This window comes from Anser brachyrhynchus (genome assembly GCF_964034855.1).
Source record: "Anser brachyrhynchus genome assembly, chromosome: Z".
NCBI lineage: Eukaryota > Metazoa > Chordata > Aves > Anseriformes > Anatidae > Anser > Anser brachyrhynchus.
In genome coordinates, this window is record NC_137697.1 from 38,728,809 (window position 1) to 38,755,179 (window position 26,371).

Sequence of the window (26,371 nt, forward strand, 5' to 3'; positions counted from 1 at the left end):
TTCCCTTCCCTTCCCTTCCCTTCCCTTCCCTTCCCTTCCCTTCCCTCCCCACCCGGGCCCCCCCCAGGCCGCCGCCGACCCCCCCCCCCGCCCATCAGCCGGTAGCGGCGGTGCGCGCACGCGCAGACGAGGGTGCGCGGAGGAGCAACGGCGCATGCGCACCGAGGCCGACTCCGATCTCCGTGTGTGGCGGCGGCGGCCGAGGGGCGCTCGTTGTGCGCGGCGGGTGAGGGCCGGGGGCCGCGGGGGGCGCCTCACGCTCCGCGGGGGGGCCCGGGGCGGGTGTCTGGGGGCAGGGGGGCGGTACCGGGCGAGGCGCGGCACCGGCGGTCCTGTGCGGGCGTCCCCCGGGCCCAGCGCGGCCGTTGCGGCGCCCGGCAGCGGGCGAGGCGCTGCCCCCAACGGCCGCCCCCAGCGGCTGCCCCGGCGCCCCCGGCCCCGCCGCCCCTTCGGTGCCGGCGCCGCGGGTGCCTCCTGCCGCCGCGGAGGCCTCCGGCGGGGGGGCCGAGGCGGCACGTAGCGGGCCGCCGGCGAGGCTGCGGAAGGGGTTTTCCGTCATAGCCTATAAGCTAGTGGTAGGGAAGCTGTGGGTAACAACGCATCCTTTAGAAAAGAACTCTACGAGTATTTTTTTCAGTCTTTTACGTAGTAGTAGCTGTTCAAATGAAACCAGATTAGTCTGTTTTCCCGTTTCCCCTGATATTGCAGGGAAAAAAAAAAAAACACGTTCCGTTGAAGCGTTTTCTGTAATTTGTGCGTAACGTGTCGTGTGTCCGATGTGGGTTTAAAGGTGCAGCACCATGGTTATGAAGGCTTCAGTCGAAGATGACGATTCGGGATGGGAGCTCGGTATGCCTGACAAGATGGAAAAGAGTAATACAAGCTGGATAGATATAACCCAGGATTTTGAAGAAGCCTGTAGAGGTGAGTTTTAAACTTAAACCCTTGGAGAACTGAGAATAATTTTTTGGTTTAGTAGTTTGACCCGCGTTCAAGATCCAGATGAGTGGACCACACTGATGCTATGGTTCCCTGTGTTTGATTTACTGCAAGGCTAGAAATATCAGAAGAACCTTGCCTAGCTTCTTTCAGATTACATAAATATCTTCTCTAGTCATGTTTTTTCTGTTGTTATCGTATGCATTTTTGCATCTGATTTTTTTTTCTTTGCAAAGAGTTTTTCCTGTCTCATGCTAAGTGGAAAGCCCTCTCATCCATGCAGAATCAACGTTTTTTTCTGTACATTTTTGAATCTGCAGCATCTGATGATTTTTTTTTCATTTAATTGGTCAGTGCTTCATTTTTCATCTTTGAAATAAGGGTGACTTTCAGAGGAGATGCAATACGTCCCACTCGCAGGGAAACAATTGGTTTCATTTAAATGACCACCTTTATGGTTATTAGCTATTAGTTTACTATGACAGCAAGTTTTTTTAATTGATTTTATGATGACATTAAGGAAAAAATGTAAAACTTCAGCTTACCGCACAACGAAGTTACACAACGATAGACACAATTTCCTTATACTTTGAAATAATTCCCTTTTATTGGTGATCTGTACTTCGTTTGCTTATCGAACACATCTAAAGGCTTTGTTAAAAATAATGAGAAAAAGTAAGCATTTCCGTAAATACCTTCTCTGGAAAAATTAGACATCTTCATAAAGGAGCACGGAAAAGTGATGTCCCGTGTTTCAGGCTATTCAAATGCTACTGTTGGGTAATTTTAAACCCCTTCAAGTGCTAGGATAGCAGCGAAGAATTAGGGAATATGAAGGGCTGTTTTTCTAGCCTTTCAGTTTTAGAAGTGCTTTCTAAGTAAAAGCAAATAAAGGTAGGGTAGAAATGCCTGCTTCCCACAAGTTTCTCTTTTAGCGTAATACCATTTTTAAGTAATACAACTCTCCTGGACAAGTTCTGTTGGAAGGATGATTTTAATTATTTATCATGTTCTGTTTCTTTGTAGAACTGAAGTTAGGAGAACTGCTTCATGACAAGCTGTAAGTATGCCTTTAGGATAGTTTTGGTTTTTTTCATAGAATTAGTGCAAATGCTTTAATACTTACTAATGAGGAAGTCATGCAGTATGAGCTAAGTTTCTTTTGATTTTTATTTAACTAAAGTAGTTGAAATATTCAGAATACCCATTCATCCTCATTGGTATGTATGTGATGCATCTATATGAAGGCTGAACGTTTCCCATAGTGCCAGTATAGCATTACTTTTTCTGTTAATAGATTCAGTGCGAACATTAGAGGTTTATGGAACTTGTTATTATCAGTGATGCTGAAAGTGGTGAACCTACTGACCTATTTTATATGGACATGCTTTTACACAAAAAGACCAGAAAGGTTTAGAGTTTTTAAATTCAGTTACCTCAATTGTCACTAGCAAGTTTTAGATAGAAGTGCTTTAGAGTAATTCTAAAACGTAATGCCAAATTGGAAACTGAGAACTCTACAGACTAAGAAAAAATACACTTAAACAAAAAGCATGTGCTAAGATCTTAATGTTTTTATTTTTTTAAGAATTAATTGAGATTAAAACACTTTGAAGAAAATGTAAATTATTTAACTGTGTAAGTCTGTTCACTTGCAGAAGGAAAGAACTGCCCACTTAAGACTAATAGCTTAGAAGACAGAAACACGCTATATAATTTCTTAAAATTGTGTTCAAGGATGTCACAAAGTTACTCAGTAGAATCAAAGTACATTTTCATGGTATAATTCTATACACAAGTGCCTCTCAGAATTAGGACATCCACCATGCAGTAACCTTTTTTTATTTAAGAAAGGCTTCTTCAGCAAATCCACTGGATATCAGTGTACAAAAAGTGAGGCACTATATCCTGTTGTTGTAGGCCAGTCTTTCATTGCGTGTATCTCTTAAGCAAGCTTTTATGAACTTGCTGACTACAAGAGATACATTGTCATGTGCTGGAGTTCTTCTGCTTGGTTCATTTTTGGTGTCAGTTTTCTTATAATGCCCATTTGAAACAAAGCTAGTATATTCAAAGTATATTACTGTTTATATCATGTGTAATGCCATTAATTCGTGGGGGATATATATATTCAAGCTTGAGAAGTGGGCCCACATGAACCTAATGAGGTTCCACAAGTCCAAGTGCAAGGTGCTGCACCTGGGTTGGGGCAATCATGACATGAGCACAGACTGGGAGAAGAACAGCCCTGTGAGAGCAGCCCTGTGGAGAAGGATTTGGGGGTTCTGGTGGACAAAATGTTCAACATGAGCCAGCAGTGTGAGCTTGCAGCCCAGAAAGCCAGCTGCCTCCTGAGCTGCATCAAAAAAGGTGTGGCCAGCAGGTTGAGGGAGCTGATTGTCCCTCTCTGCTCTCACTTGTAAGGTCTCACTTGGAGTGCTGCATCCAAATCTGGGGCCCCCAGCACAAGAAAGACGTGGACCTGTTCGAGCTGGTCCAGAGGAGGGCTACAAAGATAATCAGAGGGCTGGAGCACCTCAACTATGAAGAAAGGCTGAGAGCTGGGGATGTTCAGCCCGGAGAAAAGAAGGGTCTGGGGAGACCTCATTGTAGCCTTTCAATGCTTAAAGGGGGGTTTATAAAAAATGGAGAGCAACTTTTTACATGGGCAGTCTAGGAGGAAGGGTACTAAACTAGAATAGGGTAGATTTAGATTAGATAGTAGGAAGAAGTTCTTTACAATGAGGAAGGTGAGGCACTGGAATGGAGAAGCTGTGAGTGCCCCATCCCTGGAAGTGTTCAAAGCCACGTTGGATGGGGCTTCGAGCAATCACATCTAGTGGAAGGTGTCCCTGCCCATGGCAGAGGGATTGGAATTAGATGATCTTTAAGGCCCCTTCCAACCCAAGCCATTCTATGATATGCCTTACTTAGGGTTTTGGATGTAACATAATAAAGAACATCTGTTTAACTTAACATCATTTTATCATTTTATGTATTTTTTAAAAAGGTGATATGTCTGTATGGGGTGTATAGAAACGTGTGCATGGATTTAGTGTGATATTTGGCTAAGTAGTGTTCTTTGGCTTAAAATAAAAACTAAGTGTTTTTTGCTAAGCATCTCTTTTCTTACATACTTCTTGAACAATCCTTAAATTTCTGAAAACCATGCCCTCTCAAGATTGATAATAGAATCAAGTATCCTGAGTTGGAAGGGACCCACAAGGATCATTGAGTCCAACTCCTGGCTCCACCCAAAAATCAGACCATGTGTCTGAGAGTGGTGTCCAAACACTTCTTGAACTCTGACAGGCTTGGAGCCATTACCACGGCCCTTGGGAGCCTCTTTCAGTGCCCAACCACCCTCTCAGTGAAAATTAATTTACTGCCAATTAAAATGTATTTACTCATTCAGGTAGTGTGAAATAAAAAGTTAAATATTAAACCAACAACTTTCCTCCCCCTCTTTACCAGGCTCAACTTCACTCCTTCATTGCCAACTACTCTACCTCTCCTTCCCTACCCTGAAGTGGTACAGAGGGATGAGGAATGGGTGCTGCAGTCAGTCCGTACCAGTTCCTCTCCGCTGCTCCTCCTTCTTCGCACTTTTCCCCTGATACAGTGCAAATCTCTCCCATGGCTACAGTTCCTCTTACAGGTTCTTGTCATCAGTCAGAACGCAATGTATTTAAGAGGGTTGTCATTATATGTTCTTTTACGCTGGTTTGTGAAGACCATTTTGTATAAGGTAATTAAACTTGGATCATTTTTGTCTCTTTAGTTTTGGTCTTTTTGAAGCCATGTCTGCCATTGAAATGATGGATCCCAAGATGGATGCTGGTATGATTGGAAACCAAGTTAACAGAAAGGTTCTTAACTTTGAGCAAGCTATTAAGGTTTGTGGGAATTTTCTGTTTATGCCTTTTCGCTGGCTGTAGAAGTATGGTATAGCTTAACCAAATTGCAGTTAAACATAATTCAACTTCATGTATGTTTTCACTCTTTACATAAATTGACTTTTCTCTTTATTTTGGATAAGTAGCTTGTGGTGCTTGCCTTTTTTGCTATTTACATTACCACAATGATAGTAACTCTTTAAGTTGAAAAGTACTGTAAAACTGTTAAGTATTAATACCTCAAATAAATACATTTCAGAAACAGTTTGGCAAGTCATCCCGTGCTTCCCTAAAACATGTCTTTTATATGAAGATAAATTGGTTAGTCCATCTTCCAGATGAAAGGAAACCAGCTTCTCTACAAAAGCTGTAAATTAACGCTTTGTGACTATCAGTTCATTAGCACCGAAAAGAAGCTGGCAAATTTAACGACATTCACAGTGGTAATTAACTTCTGAATAGTCAAAACTGATTGAAGCTAGGCTGAAAGACTGTCTATTACTTTGGAAAAACTAATGGACTCAGAGAGGAAAAAAAAATTTGCCATAATACTTTGAACAGACTGAAAGAGAAGCCCCAGTAAAATAACAGCCATCTAATTCTTGATTCAGATGTGCACACACTGAACAAATAAAATCAAAGAAATAGGGTTGCTGCTTCCGTTCCTGACCCTCAAAGCAGTAAAACTACGTACAAGTATCTGCAGTGTAAAAAGCAGCCTTCATAGGTCGTACATATTATTCCTTGTTCAATTGTTACTGTGGCTACACATACTATTTTGTGATTTTGAGTGTTGCCAGTTACTTGGTTTTAAACTGTTATTGGCAACTCATAAATCAGAATTTTTATTTTATACTGTTCTTTGAAAAGCTCTCTGTTGGTCGATGTTCAACACGATGATAGAAAGTAAACTTTTCCAGAATTTTTGAGGCATTGTAAAGCTTATCATATGCTAGTGTTCTGAAATCTTAACCAAATTGTAATCTCTTTTTTGGCTGTACCAATAATAAGTCGCATTTTGTCTGTGGTCTTCCAAATTCCTAAAATTTGTTTGTTTCTTTGTTTTTTAAGGATGGCACCATTAAAATAAAGGATCTCACTTCACCTGAGCTGATAGGAATAATGGATACATGCTTTTGTTGTTTGGTGAGGATTTCTCCGCTCTTAGTGTTAAATGTTCTTGCTTTCCAAATGTAATCCCCCAATCCAGCTTTAAAAAAGAAAAAAAAAAAAAAAGAACTTGAGGAAAAGGATCCACTAAGCAGAAAATATGTACTTTGTGTTTTGATTTCAATTGATACATTTGCACTGGCGTATACCAGGCCATAACTTTGATTTTATGTTTCTGTTTGTTTGCTTGTTTTTTAATTCCTAGAAATCATTATGGAAGAGAACTGGTAATATTTTAAATAATGTGAAAAGGTTCTATAATGATAGTTTTTTCATGTGTATATCTGTCTGCTGTCTGTCAGGGTTTGTCTGTGTGACAAGTGATACTCAGTAGTGTACAGCAGCCTGTTGCTCATCTTTGTACAGTCAGCATTGACTTTGAGCTTTCATTGGCGTTTTGAGGAATGGAAAGAAAATATCTAATTCCATTTAGAAAGGAATTATGTGAATTATCACACATTTCTACATATTTTCACATATGATAATTGTGACTATTCTTCCTATATGTATCTTTTCATTTGCTCAGTAGATGATACAAAATACTTTAAGATACTCTTTAAAATTATGTCAGTAAAACTACTTCATTTTTTTTAAAGCAACAGTTCAATTTTGTTTAGTTTATTCACAACAAACCATAGAAAGGTCACTGTATATTTGATGTGGTGTAACATTATTCCTTTTTTCCAGCCCCTTGAAATACTGGTGAACTGCTGAACTTTTAAGGAACTATGGTCATGTTAGAAATCTGATCCTACTGTATTGCATGATAGAAATAATATTTTAAATTACCAAAGCTTTTTCCCTTTAGTTTAAACCATGAAAGTAGAGAAATTGGTTTGTGAAAAGAAGCTGTGAGTTGTAGAGGACATGCAGAATATTGCTGAATTGTTTCATAGCTACTTTAATTTTTTGTTCTGTATTTGAATAGAGGAAACTTTTTTTTGTTCTGTATTTGTATAGAGTAAATTTATAAGTCTGATGGTCTCTTAACTTTGTCATGTGTAAGCTACAGTTAGAGAGCAGAGTTGAACTCTGTAGAAGAGGTTTACCCCACACTGCAATTTGATAGTGCTTATGGTTAATTAACTTACTGCCTTTCACAGACAGCAGATGGGCAGGTTAAGAGTCCTTCTCCAACCCTTTTTGCTAGATGGAAAGTTAAGAGGATATGGACTTTCTTACTTGCTGAAGCACAGTGAGATGCAAAAAGAATGGGGATATAAAAATGAGGACTTGGCTGTCATGAATAAAACACTTAATTTTCTTTTCCCTAGATAACATGGTTAGAGGGACATTCCTTGGCACAGACAGTATTCACTTGCCTTTACATTCATAATCCGGACTTCATAGAAGATCCTGCTATGAAGGCTTTTGCTCTGGGGATCCTAAAAATCTGTGATATTGCCAGAGAAAAAGTTAACAAAGCAGCTGTTTTTGAGGAGGTACGTTTCAGTATATCTTATGGGTAAGTGTGCTACGCTGTATGTAGACTCCTTAACACAAATGAAAGAGCATTTTAGAGAAATTTATTCCTGTTTGATTGGTGGCTACCATAGGAGCAGCACTTCATCCTCCTGAAGGTGTTAGACCTGATCTTTTTAAAATGCATTTTTCTTCAATGGAGATGTTTCCTATATTTTGCTTGAATATTGAGGCACATAAATATTTTATTCAGGAAATAATGCAAATTTTGTGGCTAACCATTTGAAATCACATTTACTTGTGGTTTTCATTCTGTTTAGTTTTTGATTTTTCTACTTCAGATAACCACGTCTGTCTATTTGAAATGTATATATATCAGTGGAACGAGAACCTGGTTTTCTGTGCCCTTGTACCGGAGAAAACCTTGATGTTTTCTGAACTTGGACAAGTACTTCTTACTGACTAGATATAAAATTGGTTGAATAGTACTGTGCATCCATCGTTCTTGAAATGTTTTGAGAGGATGACAATTGGTAAGAATTATGAAGGCATACTGGTATTAAGGGTTTATGAAGAAAATGTTTTTCCCAAGCTGGATTTGAGCAGGAAAAGCACCCTAACCAAGGTTGTATTCCATTGCTTAGAATAAAACCGAACTTCTATTTTATGTTTTTTTTATTTATTTATTTATTTTATGCTGCTAACAGTTTTAAGTTTTTTGTAGTTTTTATTTATATTTCACTACTTCATGCTTCTGCAATTTTTTTTAGGAAGATTTTCAATCAATGACTTATGGATTTAAAATGGCCAACAGTGTGACAGATCTTAGAGTTACAGGTACAGCTTCTGCTTTCTGTTTATCTTTCCATTAGTCTGTCTCGTCTGAGCAAGCTGGTTACTTTCAACTGAATTTAATGAATCAGCAGGAATCTCACTTGTTATTTTTTTCTAGTTCTGTGAAAACCAGTGGCTTGGTAAAAACCAAGCAAATATGGCCAACCATATTTTTTTTTCTTGAAGAAAAGTTTCAGCTATTTATTTGTTAAATGCCTGAAAAACAGGAGAGGTGCTTTAATACATGCCAGCCAAGTGGCTAAGCATGGGATCATCCAGGACTGAGATAGATACAAATCACACCTAAGTGTTCTTCTTGAATTCTGCTTCTCTACTTTGCTATTTATTGTGATCTACATGGAGTGCTTTTGAGGAAAAAGTAGTTCTAAAGCTATAATAACATATGTTATTAGTGTATACACAGATATTTACGTTAGTCTTTTCTATGCAGTGTTATTCATAGAGACTTGAACTAGTTTAATATTAGAAGATTTGTGGAACACTTTAACTTTGGGTATACTCTGATTTGTCTGTTGTTGCAAGACGACACCAAATTAGGTGCGTGTGTCGATCTGCTCGAGGGTAGGAAGGCTCTGCAGGAGGATCCGGATAGGCTGGACCGATGGGCTGAGGTCAACTGTATGAAGTTCAACAAGGTCAAGTGCCGGGTCCTGCATCTGGGGCGCAACAACCCCAAGCAGAGCTACAGGCTGGGAGATGAGTGGCTGGAAAGCTGCCTGGTGGAGAAGGACCTGGGAGTATTGGTTGATAGTCGGCTGAATATGAGCCAGCAGTGTGCTCAGGTGGCCAAGAAGGCCAACAGCATCCTGGCTTGCATAAGAAACAGTGTGGCCAGCAGGTCTAGGGAAGTGATTGTCCCCCTGTACTCGGCTCTGGTGAGGCTGCTCCTTGAGTACTGTGTTCAGTTTTGGGCCCCTCACTACAAGAAGGACAGTGAGGTGCTCGAGAGAGTCCAGAGAAGGGCAAGGAAGCTGGTGAGGGGTCTGGAGAACAAGTCTTACGAGGAGCGACTGAGGGAGCTGGGATAGTTCAGCCTGGAGAAGAGGAGGCTCAGGGGCGACCTTATCGCTCTCTACAGGTACCTTAAAGGAGGCTGTAGCGAGGTGGGGGTTGGTCTGTTCTCCCACGTGCCTGGTGACAGGACAAGGGGGAATGGGCTAAAGTTGTGCCAGGGGAGGTTTAGGTTGGATATTAGGAAGAACTTCTTTACTGAAAGGGTTGTTAGGCATTGGAATAGGCTGCCCAGGGAAGTGATTGAGTCACCATCCCTGGAGGTCTTTAAGAGACGTTTGGATGTTGAGCTTAGTGACATGGTTTAGTGGAGGACTTGTTAGTGTTAGGTCAGAGGTTGGACTGGGTGATCTTGGAGGTCTCTTCCAACCTAGATGATTCTGTGATTCTGTGACATCCTGTCATCCCGCATGATTTTTTTTTCCTAGTATTTGGCTAATACGTGTTTAAAGCACTTCAAAACTTGCCTTCTCCATACAGTTTTCTTGCTTTAAGTGGTGTAGGTGTACCTAGGAATGCTTCTCAGCTTTTAGCTGTATTGTCACTTTTACAGGTATGCTAAAAGATGTAGAAGATGACATGCAAAGACGAGTGAAGGTATTTCTCTTATGCTTGCCTTGCTGATTATACTTAAGGGGTGCTTAATGTAGGTTTGGGAGAGGGAGAAGTCTGTCTATAAATGTTGATTGTGGGTGTTGATATTCTTCTGGCTCTTATGTAGGTATACTGTGTGACATTGAAGAATTCAGTCTTCCTTTGTCAAAGTCTACTATATAAAATGTTCTTAAAATTTCCATAAAAAGTGGAAATTGACTATTTGCAAAGTAGACCGTGGTCGGTATAATTACTGTACGAGTGTTCTGGATGACTTAAGAACGTAGATTATATATTACGAAATTTTGAACTTGAGAATTGTTTTTTAGGGCTGTTTAACAGATGGATGTTCTAGAGAGTATAAAGGTGTTTTTTTCAGCAGCTTCCCTTTGCAATTTTCAATAAATTATTTCAAATTCCTTTACCTTTTAGAGCACTCGAAGTCGACAAGGAGAAGAGAGAGATCCTGAAGTTGAACTTGAAGTAATGAATTAGTTACTTTTTCTTCCTGATTTCCCAAATTAGTATGTTGTTAACTTAAATCAGTATTTCAACTTGTGAGAAGTGTGTGTCACCAGTGTTGCTACTGCTCGCATATCTGAGCTTCTCTAAACGTGGCCCTGAGCATAGCCCATCCTAGTAGGTTGGATTTTAAGCTCTGAAAAGCTTCTTGATTGATACTGCTGGGAGAATAGTGATGCTGCTGCAATGCTGCCATTTATTTATCCATCTCTCAAGAAAAGATAATTAGCAAAGTAGATTATCAGTCCTCTACCTTCTTCCCTCAGTTCCTTCCAACAGCGTTTACTGCTGCTGTCAGCTTCCCTGTCAAGGGAGAAACTAGGAAGAGAAGATGGAAGCAGTGTAACTCCTTCCAAAACGAGTGATGATTAGTGTATTTGATGTAGTTCATATGGAAGGGTATGGTTTTTCTTTCCCAGTAACCTAATTTATTCAGAAATAACCTGTAATGTGGATTTTCAGGAAAAAAAAAAAAGAGAAAAAGTCAGTTTCTTTTAATAGCTTGTGACTGTTCACCTAAGCTGAAATTTGAATGGCATTTGCATAGGAGTTAGCTAGTGGTTATACTTTACTGAAAGCATCTTTGTATTTTTTGTTAGTGCTTTTTTTTTTTTTGTTAGTGCTTTTCTGGCAGCAGCACAGATTTCTTGTATAAATTCTGTAACACTTCTTCAGGAAAGTAGATAACCTGTTTTTAAGACTTGGGAGCATAATGTTATAGGTTTATGGAAGATATTTTAATAAGTTTCAGGATTTAATGTTAATTGAGTGTATTGCTTAGTAATTTGAAGCATTTTTTTAATTACAGCATCAACAATGTTTAGCTGTGTTCAGCAGAGTAAAGTTTACCCGGGTACTACTGACTGTTCTAATAGCATTTACCAAAAAAGAGGTACGTTTGTTTTTTTATGTGTTTTTATTATAATTCTTTCTCTAAAGCAGAAAAAATACTCTGTGAACCTGAGTTGATGTTGCTGCATGTGCAGGGTTGGGGAAGGCCTTATAGTAGCTATTGTCAGTTTCTGTTCAGTTCTTACGAAAACGTGTGAATGGGCAGTAACTGATGTTAGTATGACCTTGTACAGAGAGACAATGTCACTTCTAGAACACATAAAGAAAACATTTACAGGTTTGGGATCGCTCTTTTCACACTCACAAGAAAAACTTTTCTTTCTCAAGTCCTGTCTCTTTGTCAGTTACCTGACACTGGGCTGTATTGTGTCCATCTCTAGAGAATCATTAGCTTTTCCATCCATGTGGGTATTGAGTTTATATCTAGCTGCCTACAGGACAGTTTAAAAGACCTTTATTAAATTGTCAGGTCCAAATGTAATCGATAGACATCAATGTTCAAGAAAAAGGGATTGAGTAGTTCAGAAGAATTACACTCTAACCATTTGTAGAATGGAAATAAAACTGTGATGTGGAACTGATCTACTCTGATCTACAAGCAAATTCTCTGTATTAATTGCTATGAGTTAATGATATGTGCAAAACCAGGTCATCTTAGAGTCTGATTACCGTATAAGTTAACTTCACAGTCTACTTTGAATTGATTTAGGTCTGTGTAGCAGCTTATTATTGTAGTAGAATTGTGGATATAATAGGTGAATATTATGCGGAGTTATGGATCTTGTTCAGCTTCTGTTAGCTCTTATGGAGGTCTTAAACTTTTTATACGTTCACTGGAAGTGCTAATAACTGTTTTCTGCCTTTCAGACAAGTGCAGTTGCAGAAGCTCAGAAACTGATGACTCAGGCAGCTGACTTGCTTTCTGCCATCCACAATTCATTACATCATGGTATCCAGGCACAGAACGATACCACTAAAGGAGGTAAGTATCAAATTTTATAATTTCATTCATTTCTTAAATATGTTGCCTTAATAAACTCAAATATTGAAGTATATTTAAAAAAAAATCACTGCTTATCTTGGACTAATAATACTTGTTATACAAGCTGTTATAGATCTGCATTTTTATCTCAATTTTATTTCTCTAAAAGTTGGTTCTTTTGAAAGTAATATTATCATGTCAAAGCCAGAGACCATGTGAGCTTTTGGTAAAGTGTATTGCACTCCAAATTAGTGCATATGCTATTTCAAGATAAGAAACACCACCTCGCTTTCTTTGTGGGTAATTGCTAAGGCGTTGAGTTTTTTTTTTTCTTTAATAGTAATCATTATCTCAGCTGGGGAGTTTGTGTCACCAGAAATTAGCCATCAGTTAAAAAAGTTAATTTTTGCTAGTGGAAACATTTGTATTATACTTCAAAGTGAGTTCTGAAAACACGGTTTATGTGCAGCTTTTCTCTTTCTCTCTTCCCCTTTCTTAGATCATCCTATTATGATGGGCTTTGAACCCCTTGTTAATCAGAGATTGCTGCCTCCAACTTTCCCTCGATATGCAAAAATAATTAAAAGGGAAGAAATGGTCAATTATTTTTCCAAACTAATAGACCGAATAAAAACTGTATGTGAAGTGGTCAACTTAACTAATTTGCACTGTATACTGGTAAGCATTAATATTTTGTATTTATAGCCAAACATAAGATCTTACAGTATGACTTTTGAAAAAAATCATTCCATATATACAGTGCTGTTGCTCACCGCAGAAAAAACTGTGCTGTATCAATAAATCTTTCGGTATTTTGTATTGCTGTGTACCATTTTAGAACCTACTCTCTTTCATGATACTTCATCGTCATCTTTTTTTTCAAAGACCTTTTCACTCAAACTTCCCGTTTTCCCATTACCTGTTAAGTAATAATGCATGGCAAAGACAGAACATAAGCACATTAATTTCTATCTGGTTCTTATTTCTTTGGCTGAAGAGCTGTATCTGCAATAGCAGGACACCATTCCTTACTGTATTCCTTATTCTACATATGTGCCTGTAACACAAGAGAGCACTTCATACATTTGCATTTAAGCATGTAATTCCTTGGATAGACATAAAGCTAAGCATCTGCCTGTGTTTTTCCCTGAATAGAGATGCTGCCCTCAGTTACTGCCTGCATTTATTATAAGTGATTTAAATACTTCAGATACTTTCTAACACAATTTGCTGACTGACAAAAGAGCAACAGTTATGTCAGGTGTAGTTCAAAGACCAAGCAAAAATCTTTTGTCTTCCTGTAATCTGTTACAGGATATACTAAAACAGTATTTGCGTGAAATACCTGCTGCCAATTAAACTTTGCAGTTTTGTTACATACCTGGTTCAATGTTGCTGAGACCTGAGCTGTTTCACAGTATCTCTTTTTCTGTAATATTAACCATTTAATTGTTGCATCTGAAAAAGAAAAGTCAAAACCTTTTGTTCTGTTCAATAATGGATAATTACAGAAGAAATAGATTTTAGCTTATATCTTCTGTTTTGTTCAAATTATTCATGCTTATTTTCTTACAATTTGTATAAGCTATGTTATGTGCATGTCTGTGTTTGTGTGTGTATATATATATAGGTGTATTTACACAATTGTGTTTATGTGTGCGTGTGCAATGTGTACATAAAATGCAACTCTACATATCTGTATATAGATAGATAAAAAAGTTGGATATTAAACTGACTTGTCTTTTTTTTTCCTAAATATAACTAGGATTTTTTCTGTGAATTTAGTGAGCAGTCACCATGTGTTCTTTCAAGATCTCTGTTACAGGCAAGTCCTAATCTATGTTGTTGAGTAAAGTACTTAAAATTTCATGACAAATACAGATTCATCTTCTTATTTTAAATATTTAAATTATTTACATATCACTTAATAATATACAAGTTGTAAACATTTTCTCTAGGTACTTAAGTATCAGATAAATGGAGTTTATGTTCTGATGTCATTTTTTTAAACACATTAAAATAATGTTTAGACCATGTTAGTACATGCTAATTAGAGCACACTGTTGAACTTTTTTTCTCTACCTTAAAACTGTACAAGCATTTTTATACTGTTCTGTACAGACTGCCTTAATCTGGGACTGGTGTTTGTATTCAGTCTCCCTGTTGTGACCGAATTTCATATATAGACTGCTTATATTCCTACAAGAGTAACTGATGGTTAGGGCACAGCAGGCTTCTATTTTTTTTTTCTCACTGTTTCACTTGCCTTGAGAGTATATTATATATTCCTTAACTCAGAGTAAAATATACTTCCTTATGAGAGATTTTGATTCAAATAGGGTGTCCCTGAACATCACATCCCCTTTGATCCTGATTAAGCCATGAATACATCTGATGGAAAATAACTATTGGCAAGTAAAACGTTTTCATAGTGTGTGTGTGTTCTGACTTTCTACTACACGTCTTTGTGCAGTCCCTGTGGGTACCTGGCAGCAGAGCTTTTTCTTCAGCTGCTGGTAAACCATGTAAGAAAGGGACAGTGCACACTCATGGAGAAAAGTGGAATGAGCAGCAAACATAACCAATGAAAGCAGTAGTATCTATAGGATAGAGAAAAATCTGCATTAGGCCTATTTCTTTTCAGATTTGCCTTTTCTGCCTCCAGGGAAACTGCATAGCCTAGTTTCTGTTAATCTTCAGAAAGAAACATCTGTCTGATCAATTGTCTTTGAAGTCCAAGAAAAAATCAGTTTTCTTATGCACCTTACAGAGCTATATTTGTATTAAGGGATTAACCACATAAGTGACTGATCTCAGTATACCTTTATTTCTGAGACCGTCACCTTGTACCTAGACAAATTATTTTAATTTTTAAAGCAATCTTGCAAGTTTTTGATACAATTTAGGTACCATAACAGCTTCCTATTAGTAATTTCTGAAGCATTACTTTTAACTTAAAGAATGTTTCTAAAAACACATTTTTACTTTCAGACAACATTTCTGGTAGATAACAAGAAGGTGTTTGGTACTCACCTCATGCAAGACATGGTAAAAGATGCTTTAAGGTCTTTTGTCAGTCCTCCAGTACTTTCTCCAAAGTAAGTGGATCTTGAATTGACTTGCATGTGTTTACATATATGATAAAAAAAAATATTTCTGCGGACATATGAAGAACGTGCACACTTTGTACTTACTTGTGCTTATTCATGAAGAAGTTAATTACTGTTGCTGCCTTCATGTTTCTTCTTGAATTTTGTGCTATGTAGATGGGTAACATTTATATTAATATGTATGCATATTGGTATTTCCCTTCTAGGTGTTGTCTTTATAATAATCACCAGGCTAAGGACTACATTGATTCGTTTGTGACACATTGTGTCCGGGTAAGCGTTCATTCCAATTACAGTAAATAAATGCATATACGAGTACTTCTTACCAAGATTTCCTACTGTTGAAAGTGAAACCGTTTCTTACAGATTCCTGATGTGAAGGCAAAATTGCAAAACTTTGCCATCTTGAAAATGAATACGCTTTTAGAAAGCTGGTATAATAACTATGGCTGTTTTTTGCCTGTATTGTTCTTCCAGGTTTTTCACTAACATTTTGACTAACACTTCACATTATTAGAAATCCACACCCACTACCACAAAACAAATGCATAGCACTAGAGTAAAAAATACTTTTTACCTTCTCTTCTATTTGAAAAATAAAAAAAAAATGTTTGAAAAGGTTCTGTATTTATTGCTACAACGCAGCACGATGAAAAGATCAGAAAATAGATTTAAGTAATTTCTCTCTTCCCACGAGCGGTCTGTTCTGATCAGACTCCTCAGGGATGTTCCTTCAATCTCATGTTGACTTATGTACAGAGAAATAGACACTTGCATTGCTCCACAGAGCTTGCATTCCCCAGGGAACCTAAAGGAACCCACCTCCTAATACACGTTTAAAACATGCCCAAGCAGACATCACAGTATTCCTCCCCATAGCAGTCTCAAAGTTGTGCTGAAAAATTAAAACTACTCTTTGTTTCTTTCAGCCATTCTGTAGTCTGATTCAAATCCATGGACACAATAGAGCTCGTCAGAGAGATAAACTGGGTCATATTCTCGAGGAATTTGCCACCCTCCAGGATGAGGTAATATCCCAGACAGCAGGCCAGCAAACCTATTGTTCTAAGTATATTTGTACCCTCGTGGAGCATATGGTATTAGATTCTATGCAAAAGAAGCAACTCATACTGTTTGTTAGATCTGTTGAACAAAAAGATATTGTTTTTTTTTAATTATTATTTTAGATTAATTTTATCCTATAAGTAGTCTTTGGGGAAATCTGCTCTTGTGTCTGCAATCCAGTGGCAACTCCACTGCTTGTGGTCTTGTGTCCTTTTTGAAACTGTTGGTCTGCAAGATGTAAGCAGGGAGAGATGGGCGAGATGGATGTCCATCAGGTTCCTGGAATGCATTGAGGACTGCTTCCTGCTACAGGTCCTCAGTATGCCACCTAGGAACACTGAATTGCTAAATTTACTGCTTGCAAACTGAGAAGACTTAGTTAAGTTCTTAACTAATGGTGGCCTTGGATACAGCAATTGTAACAGTGTGGGGTTTGGGTTCTGGCTGAGCACACTGAAGACCAGTAATAGGACAAACACCTAGATTTTAGAAGAGCCAACTTCAGCTTGCTTAGCACCCATCTGTGAGGGATTTCCTAGGAAGCGCACATAGAAGGGCAAAGAAGCTTGTAAGTGCTGGGAGTTATTCAAGAACAAACTCCTGGAATTGCAAGAATGGACCACTCACTACAAAGGGAAAGGAACAAGGCAGAGCAAGAGACCACCCTGGCTAAATAATGAGCTTTTGTCTGTGCTTAAAAGCAAAAAAGAAGAGTACTGTGTATGGGATTGTGGCCAGCTATGCATTGAGGACTACAAAAACCTTGCTAGAGTAGACCCGTTGTTGAACAGGACTGAGAGGCTGGTTACTAAGAATCCTGACAAGGTGTAGGTTCTCAGTACCTTCATTACGTCCATCTTACCAGCATAGCTGGAGCCCAAATCCACACGATCAAGTAGTTACAACAATACATGTGTTACCGCACCAGCAAAGGAGGAAGACAAGTGGCAAAAGGTACAAGCTGCACTGCGAGAGGTTTTATCCTGATATAAGAAAACATTTTTTTTTACAATGATATCAACCAGTTACTGGAACAACCTCCCTAGGGATGTGATGGAATCTTTATCATTGAAGGTTTTCAAGATGAGGTTGGATAGGGAGCTGGGTAATCTCATAGAAGTGCCCTGTTCCGTGAAAGGTTGGACCTGATGGTCGTTGGAGGTCCATTCCAACCTGGGCTGTTCCGTGATTCTGGGAGACATATTTGCAAGACACTTCTGAAAATTAAGATTTATAGCTCTGTAGGATGCAAATTGCTAAATTTTTCTAAGTTTTAAGAAGTTTATGTGAAGGAAATAATAACTCTTAAAAAATATGTGCTTCAGCTTGTTTTGAACATTTCTCCAGAATGGGCGGTAAAAAAAAAAAACAAAAAAAAAAACAACACAGGAAAAGGTATATTTCCTCTTGATGGGAATGTTTTATTTGGCAGTCAGAGGTAATGAAATAAGCAAATATTTTCCAGGATCTTCATGGTAAGGAGGACAGCCCAGAAAGTTGGGGGGGAGGGGAGAATTTGTGTGTTCCGGCTTCTCTGAAAATGGTTTGCTTGAGAGTTTGCTGCAGTACTGCAGCTCAGAGGCACTGGTTTTTTCACTTTGTAATAGGTAACATGGGGTGATTTGTTCAGGACTACTGATAATATTCCTACGGTGGAATATTTCATATCTTTTGTACAATTACTTTTTAAGACTGCATAGGTCTTACTAATGTTTTACTTTCAGTGTTAGGCCACAGTGCGTTTCTTGCATACTAAGCTTAGAAATATACTTTTTCATTGCAGCTACATAAAAAAGTAAAAAAAAAACCCAAACAGATAATTGCCAATATAGCAAAACAGATACCCACTTGTGTTTTTTGAGGTCCAGTGTTCACATGACTGTTAACAACTTTAAAATTTTAAGTTTTAATAGGAGTAATGTTATTAGTGGTTGATAAACTTATTTCCCTGTATGACTGTATTGAGCATTTTTTTGTCTGTTGAGCTGAATTTTCTTACAGGCATGTGAGTAACCTTTCTGATTTCTGACAGTTCTAGAGCATAGAGGTGACAGTATTTGGAAAAACATTTCTGTTTTTAATCTGGAGCGTAGCTTTGCTGACCCAATTTGTATTCAGATTTTGTTAAGATTTTATTTCTGGCAGAACTCAAATGCTCTTCCAGTCATATGTTCTTCCTTCCCTGTCTGTTATTGAGTAGTTTGTTTTGCTTTCTTTTTCGGTAGGCAGAAAAAGTAGATGCAGCACTTCATAGTATGTTACTGAAGCAGGAACCACAAAGGCAACATTTGGCATGCTTGGGCACCTGGGTCCTATATCATAACCTTCGTATTATGATACAGTATCTTCTGAGTGGCTTTGAGTTGGAACTTTACAGTATGCATGAATATTACTACATATATTGGTAAGAGGATGCCTTATTGACAGTTCTTGGGGGAGGGCTGCTCCCACTGAGTTCTAGTTGCAAATAGTTAAAATAGGGACTTCAGTTATTACTTTTAATCTCAGGCTTGCTCAACACACTGTTTAGTTACCTATTCATAAAATTACAAGTGGAGAAGGAAAATCTATTGCTGTCTTTCCTAGACTTAATAATTAGTGTACTTAACATTTTCTTGAAATAGTAATTGGTTCTCTGTTTAGCTTTTGAAAACAGTATCTTCGAATGAAAATAGATGAAAAATACACTGGTTTTGGCAGAAGAGAATGCAGAAGGAAAACAATTTCCTTTATTCTTTTCTGTCTTTGTCCTATCAAGATCAGTAATCTCATTGATCCCTTTAGCATTTTTAAAAAGAACTTCAGAGTTTTAAAGTTGTGACTGTCATTTAAAAGGTGACTATGTAAAAACATCTTATTCTTTGAGCATATTTGATGAGGTACCTGCATTGAGTCAAAACGATCACACTATATGGAGTCAAAATACTTTTTTTTTCTTTACCTCATTATCATTCATCTTCATTCACATTAAATTATTTTTCATAGTAGATGTCTTGGTCCAAATCAGAAGATTTTAAATAGTTCATTTTTTTTGGTTCAGCATTAAAAAATTGATGTTGAACCTTAAAGTACTTCTGTACTTTTGAGTTTGTTTGTTTTTTATGAAGCTACCAATAAAAAAAGCTCTTACCATGTAAGCTGTCAGCCTTCTTTCTGAGTGATGAGACAGGTTTAAATGACTTGAACTTCAGTGCATCTCATTATGTTTTGCATTGTTTCATTAGTGCATTAAACATTAAGTGGGAGAAGTAACACTATAGATATTTACCAGAAGATTGCAATATGCTCTAAGTATTACCTTAATAAGTAATACGAGGTTTTCTGCAACTTACTATTTTACCTGTCTGTATTTCCCCCTCAACCCCATTTTAATAAAATCATTCTTAACCAGAGCTATCACATCAGCTGTTTTGTCTCCTCACTTTAAGTGAAGAAAAGAAAAAAAATAGAGGAAGTGTCTGAGAGGAGATCGGCAAATTTCTCAGTAATTTTTCTTCTGAGTTACAACTTCTTATGAAACTTTTTTTTTTTCACATGCTCCAGATTTGTAATTTCTGCTCTTTTTTTCCCCATTCCTTTTGGTTTGAAATCAGGTTACGAACTTTTTGGATCCACTGCCGCTCACTAAGAAATGTCTCTTAAAGAATTGTTAAAGATTTCTCTTAAATATTAAGAGAAATTGCATGTGGATCTAGTGTTCCTGAGGGATTGGCTTTTTTTGGTGATTATTTATGGGTTTTTAATGCTTGAAACAGTTACTAGTAGTAACTCATAATAAAACTAGAGACATAGCATTTAGACAGCAAACCAAGCATTTTTAAAATGATGGTGGGGGAAGGAAGAATTCTAGAAAAAATAATCTTATATGGATTTTGAAACAGTAAGAAACTTTCACTTCACTTAGTAAATGTATGCATACCTTGAGACTCTGTGTGGAGTCTTTTTTAATAAAACAAAACAGAATAAGTGGTTGATTTCAGCAGTGCACCTTCTTCAAAACAGGTGGATTTAAATGTCCTAGTAGTCTCATGATTAGTTCTTTGGCTGACTTAGCACTCAGTTAGGATGTGTGCATTAAGATTTACACTGTGGTATGTAACAGCTACATACTGTTTCTTCCATAGGTATCTATCAGAGTTCCTGTATGCTTGGTTGATGTCAACACTGAGCCGTGCTGACAGCTCTCAAATGGCAGAAGAGAGAATAATGGAGGAACAACAGAAAGGCCGTAGTAGCAAGAAAACAAAGAAAAAGAAAAAAGGTATCTGAGGTGTAAAGTGTAACTCAGACTTTTTCTTTTCTTCTTGTGGCTATGTAGAACTAAAATTTAAAATTAATCAAGTGAACGTTTATGTGAGTGGGAAAAGATTCCTGAAGTTAATGAAGACTGAAAGTAAAGCATTTTAACTAAGAACATTCTCTGCATAAGAATTTTCCACGGTTGTTTATTTCAGAATTGCTTTTTTAAAAAAATCCCAAACTCATTTATATTCATAGCTTCACCAGTAGTGTTATGTCTTAGATGCTCTAAGGTGTAATTAACAGCACCAGAGCAATTGTCTTTGAAAAACACTACATTTTTACAGTCTATAATTCCTGTGAAGGTATGGTTTTTTTAACAAGCTTCTGTAGCTGGATTCAAAAACCAAACTTCCAGTGTCTTTCTGTAATTTCTTTTTGGCTTCAGAATGTGTTCAAGCATGTTTCTTAATTTTACAATGGTGAATTGCCCTATTTCAGTTCAGTGGTAGTAATATTATGCAGAAACCTCATTCAAAAGTCAGACTTTCTCTGATGTATGTCAGAAAACAGGCGATGAGAATTTCTTTTCCTAAATCATAGCCAACTGCTACTGTAGTCAGAGTGATAAGCGTGCTACTAAAGAGGCAGCTCAAACCAGTCTTTAAATAGCATTTAATACGGATTTTCCATGCCTAAGTGGTTACTAAGATTGTGATGTATTGGAGTTACCTTAGCATTAACTTTGGAACTGAACAGCATGCAGAAGTTCTACTTCTTTGCTGTTCCTTCTTTTTTGTGTTTATATATCCTTCTCTTCCACTTAAGGAGAACAAACAATTAGATATGAACAGCTCAAGATCATTTCAACTAAATTCCCTTTGCTCTAGAAATTTGGAAAATTACTACCAAATTTTATGCTTTCTAAAAAGGTACCAAATTTGGGGCCAGTTAAACAATGGAAGCTAAAGGGGAGCATCAAGGAATATTATTAGGGTAAGGATCTTTCTAGTTAAAAAGTTTTAACCTTCTAGTCTTAAATGTTTAAAAAATACATGGATTAAGCAAACAACAAACTGTAAATTTTAGATCATTTAATGTAATATAGTGACATGCTAATACCATTGACAGTCTGAACAGAGTTATTCCATTGAAGGCAATATCCTGTTCATGTGATGGTTGTTACTAAGTATGTCTCGTGATGTTTCGTATATTCAGGGGTCAGACGAGCAAAAATTTGTTCCTGATATTTAAGCTTCAGTTTTCTTTCTTTATTTTTAATGATATTTGAGGATTACATCAGTTTCAGAAAACGTGAAGGAAATATTTTGATGTGATATACGTATGTGTGCTTATGTTGAATAAAAAAAAAATCTTTGTGAAATTTGCAGTTCGCCCTCTGAGTAGAGAGATCACCATGAGTCAAGCATACCAAAATATGTGTGCTGGAATGTACAAGGTAATTTATATGTGCTTGCTGAACAATGGCTTAATTTTTTTAAAATAAGAAGTATACCTGCATACCCTCTGTTTTTAGTGGGACTGGAAATTAATTTCAAGTTAATAATGTGATACAGTAAATTATTTACTACTATTACCTGCTTCCAATTATAGCTAAATCATAACTTCCACCTTGCTCACAGCAAAATACAACATAAAGCTAACCCTTTTCACTGTACTCTGTCCTGTCCTTTTTAGACAATGATCGCATTTGACATGGATGGCAAAGTAAGAAAGCCTAAGTTTGAGCTGGATAGTGAACAAGTGCGTTATGAGCACAGGTTTGCTCCGTTCAACAGTGTTATCACACCACCCCCAGTGCACTACCTGCAGTTTAAAGTGAGTAATCTTAAAACGTGGCACCACTCATTCTTTTATAAAAATCATTTGTTTACCTGCTATAGACAATTTTGTCATTGTAAAAATTGCTCTTAACATCTCGAAGTTCACATTAAGGCTTACCTGGGCAACCTCACCTAGTGGAAGGTGTCCCTGCCCATGGCAGGGGGGTTTGAACTAGATCTTTAAGGTCCCTTCCAACACAAACCATTCTGTTTCTATAAGTCAAAATTGCAAGGATTTCTAGCTTTAGTTGCATGCAAGGAAAAACATAGTTTTGAATTCTTAGTAAACTCAGACTCTTAGATGCTTAAAAATTGGTCATCTTCGGCAGTTTGAGATGCTTGTGTTGGTTTGCATGAAAATAAAGTTTATTGAAAGTCCATTGACACACTTTTTGGTTGTGTTTTACCTAGCAGAATGTTTTTATTACTGCAGCAAGCAAATAGGAAAATGAAACAAAGATAAAATTAAATTTCAGTTTTAAATCACAGAAGTGCTGGTTGGAAGCAATCTGTGGAGGCTTGTTCTGTCCAGTCTCCTCCCTGAAGTAGTATTATAGATCAAACCAGCTGTGTCTTTGTCTAACAAGTCTGAAAAAAATCCAGGGATATCTCCAACCTGTCTGGATAACCTGATCCCATACATTTTCAGATCCTCTTAGTCTTTGGATAACCTGATTCAGGGCTGTGCTATTAGCCTTTCCTCCTCATGTCCTGTTTGAATCTCTCAAGCTGCAATTTGTGGTCTTTCTCCCTGTGTTATATTCTGTGCCATTAACAGGGAGCTTAAGATCACCCTGTTGGCTTGTATTCACCTTGGTGTTCACTGTACCTAGTAACCAACTACATTCTACTGATTTGTGGGGCTATTCTGCCTCAGATACAGAAATTTGGACATTTCATGTTGAACTTAGATTTCTGGTGGCCAGTCTTTTAAGTTTCTAAAGGTCTGTCTCATACTGAAACTGTACTATTTTGTATGCCAGCCACAATTCCTGAATTAGTGTCATGAACAGTTGTGAAAATGAAGACTATCATGGCTTCCTCCCTTGTCATAGAAGGTTTTATCTCTGAGTAAAAAAAGAGTTAAGGGATCAAAATTATGTAAAATGAAGCGTGAGTCTATCACTTGCCATAAACATGCCTCGAGTAATTAACATTACATCCATTTGTTCTCTTTTTTCCTCCTGTTTTTTCCTGTACTTTCACTTGCTGCTGCATGGGACTAAAAAAGCAAGTGAATGTCAAGTTGCTCAGAACGGGGATAATTTTATCCAGAGTAGTAGTTCATTGCATTTTGTGGCACTACAAAATGATATTTAAATAATTTATTGCTGCTTGATATTTGCCTTTTAAAATTAATGTTTTCAACTTTACTGCTTATTCTTAAAGTATTTAGTTGACATAAATTTTTCTTCTTCAATACAGTAATTTGTTTTCAATTAAGGTGATAAAAATAAAATTCCTTGGCAACTGATCTTACTATGTCTTTATATTTTTCTTTAACATGCTAGGAAATGTCTGATTTAAATAAGTACAGTCCCCCTCCTCAGTCAGCAGATCTCTACATGGCAGCTAGCAAACACTTCCAGCAAGCAAAAATGATTCTTGAGAATATTCCTAACCCAGACCATGAGGTAAGGCTGAAATACTGGAAAAAGGAGTGGTTGCTAATAACAGAATGAGTGTGTTTGTTTTTTAGCAGTATTTGTTTGAGATCGAGGGTGCCTCACGTGTACTCTGCTGATGAGCAAAGCTGAACGTTTTGGTTACGGAGCAGACAGGAGGCTGGTGTCGCAGTGGTTCATTTCAGTACATTCGATAATGAAATCTGGGTTGTGCTCCCTGTTCCAAAGCCTCTCCCTGCCGAGTATCTTAAACAATAGGAAGCAATTTATCTATGCTTGTTTGCTGCCTTCTGGCCACATTCAAAGAGCATATCTCTTTTACCAAGAAGGTGACACGTACATGTGCCTCACGTACCTGGAAACTGGTCATTTTCCCTGAGAGATGGGAAAAATGGCTTCAGCGTCATCAGGCTGGAAAGAGGATTTGAATCTGGCATTTGTTTCGTGGAGCAGTTTTCTCAGCAGTAATTGTAAACCCTTGTAGGAGTTCTTCCCTGTTTGTTCATAGCCTAAAAACTACGTGTCTGTGAACTGTATTTTGAAGTAAGGACACTTACTCTGTCGCATCCGAGCAGGTTAAGAACAGTTACGGGATTAGGTTCTTCTGAGGATTTAGGAATCCCTGCCTCTTCTCTGGTTCCTGGTGGTGCTTACACAAGAGCTGGCTAGTTGAGGCTAACAGTAGTTCGAGGTAGTTCAAGTGTGCCCAGAGCACTTCCATTAAAAAGCAGCCTGCTTGGTGCTTAAGTTGATCTTCCTCGTCAGGTTTGGATCAGTGTATGGGATAAGATACCAAGAGTCTGTCTAAACCTTTATTTGGACAAGTGCCTTAGAACTTGCCATAGTTTTAACAATCCTTGAACTTAACCATGGAAAGCAGTGGTCTCTATGGTCTGTTGAATAAAAAAGTCAATATTAAAATAAATTAAGTATATCAATTGGATTAATGAAATTCAGAGGACATCTAGAATGCCTTGATCTCATCTGAAATAAACTGGTGCTGGAAGAGGACTGCAAAATTGTTAGAGTATGTAAACATTTGAGTGTTATCCTTGAATTATTTTTGAGGTCATATGCTTCCACTTGAAAACTTCTTGTTGTTTTTTGTTTAGGTCAATCGAATCCTAAAAGTTGCTAAACCCAATATTGTGGTCATGAAGCTACTGGCAGGAGGCCACAAAAAAGACTCTAAGGTAAGAAAATGCCAGTTGAAATGAATGTGAAGTACAGTAATAAATGCAACGCTACCACAGATTTCTTACAGCTGATTTAGCGGATTGAGGCCATAGTTAGAAGTATTTTGTTGTAGTTATTTAAATAAAGAAAACTCTCTATTTAAATGTCTTTGAAACAAAATTGGATAAAGCGTGTGTGGGATGACCTGTGCAAGTATGGGTAGTCTTCAAAAGCAGAGAGTAATTGGTAGCTACGTATCATCAGCTTGTGTAGCAGGCTTCAGGAGAGGGCCTTCAGGCTTCCTGCTGCGTGGTGGGCACGGAAGAGGGAAGGATCACACTGAAGTAAGGCACACCAGCGCTCTACAACTTGGCGCCCGTGACCACTGGAGAGTGACTGGAATATCCAGAACTGGGTTGGGATATTTTCCAGATAGGAAAGAGCTGTGATTATTTTTTAAACCGCCTGCTATTTGAAAGTTTTCATCTATCTGCAGGGTGTACCTCATTTTGAATACAAATTCAGTAGTGCTTCAATGTAAAATTTTAAACCTTTTCCTTCTAGGTTCCTCCAGAATTTGACTTCTCCCCTCATAAATACTTTCCAGTTGTGAAGCTTGTTTGAAGGATGGGATTATTGTTAGGATACCTGAAGCATAATCAGATACCGGCTGTCAGATGGAGTATCTTGTGCTGTACCAACTGAGCAGGATCTCTGGGATAAAAGTATTATTTTATGAAATATCTCTAGTCTGCCTTCTTTGTATGACCTGAATGACAACTGCTGTTTTAAAGTGGTTTGTATAATGTTCTTACAGGTGAAGCTGATTTTAATCAACTGCATTGTTGAAGAATGTTGTACCTTACTTGATTTTATTAGATTTAATCATAAATCATTTTTATGAATGAACTCCGACAGAAAAATGGCATTTTAAAGATTTAGTAACACTCATGGCTGAATAAAAATACTGCAGTGTAGTCTTATTGTCTGTGAGGCACAGCTGAGCTACTATAAGTCTACTTTGAACAAAGCCACTTGGAGAAATGGTCAATTTCCATACTTTTGCCCA

General features: G+C 37.7%; 1 protein-coding gene across 1 annotated transcript; it reads left to right on the forward strand.

The window, feature by feature from the left end:
- The first annotated feature begins 71 nt into the window (after window positions 1-71).
- NAA35 (N-alpha-acetyltransferase 35, NatC auxiliary subunit) lies at window positions 72-26,279 on the forward strand. Its single transcript, XM_080572617.1, has 23 exons — window positions 72-226; window positions 791-924; window positions 1,966-1,999; window positions 4,721-4,835; window positions 5,907-5,981; window positions 7,280-7,447; window positions 8,198-8,264; window positions 9,847-9,890; window positions 10,320-10,370; window positions 11,218-11,301; window positions 12,129-12,243; window positions 12,743-12,921; window positions 14,009-14,068; window positions 15,235-15,341; window positions 15,560-15,626; window positions 16,283-16,381; window positions 18,644-18,822; window positions 20,543-20,679; window positions 22,049-22,116; window positions 22,356-22,496; window positions 24,013-24,135; window positions 25,239-25,319; window positions 25,867-26,279. Exons 2-23 carry the CDS (start codon window positions 801-803, stop codon window positions 25,924-25,926), a joined length of 2,178 nt encoding a protein of 725 aa, XP_080428743.1. The 5' UTR covers window positions 72-226; window positions 791-800; the 3' UTR covers window positions 25,927-26,279.
- Window positions 26,280-26,371: the final 92 nt, after the last annotated feature.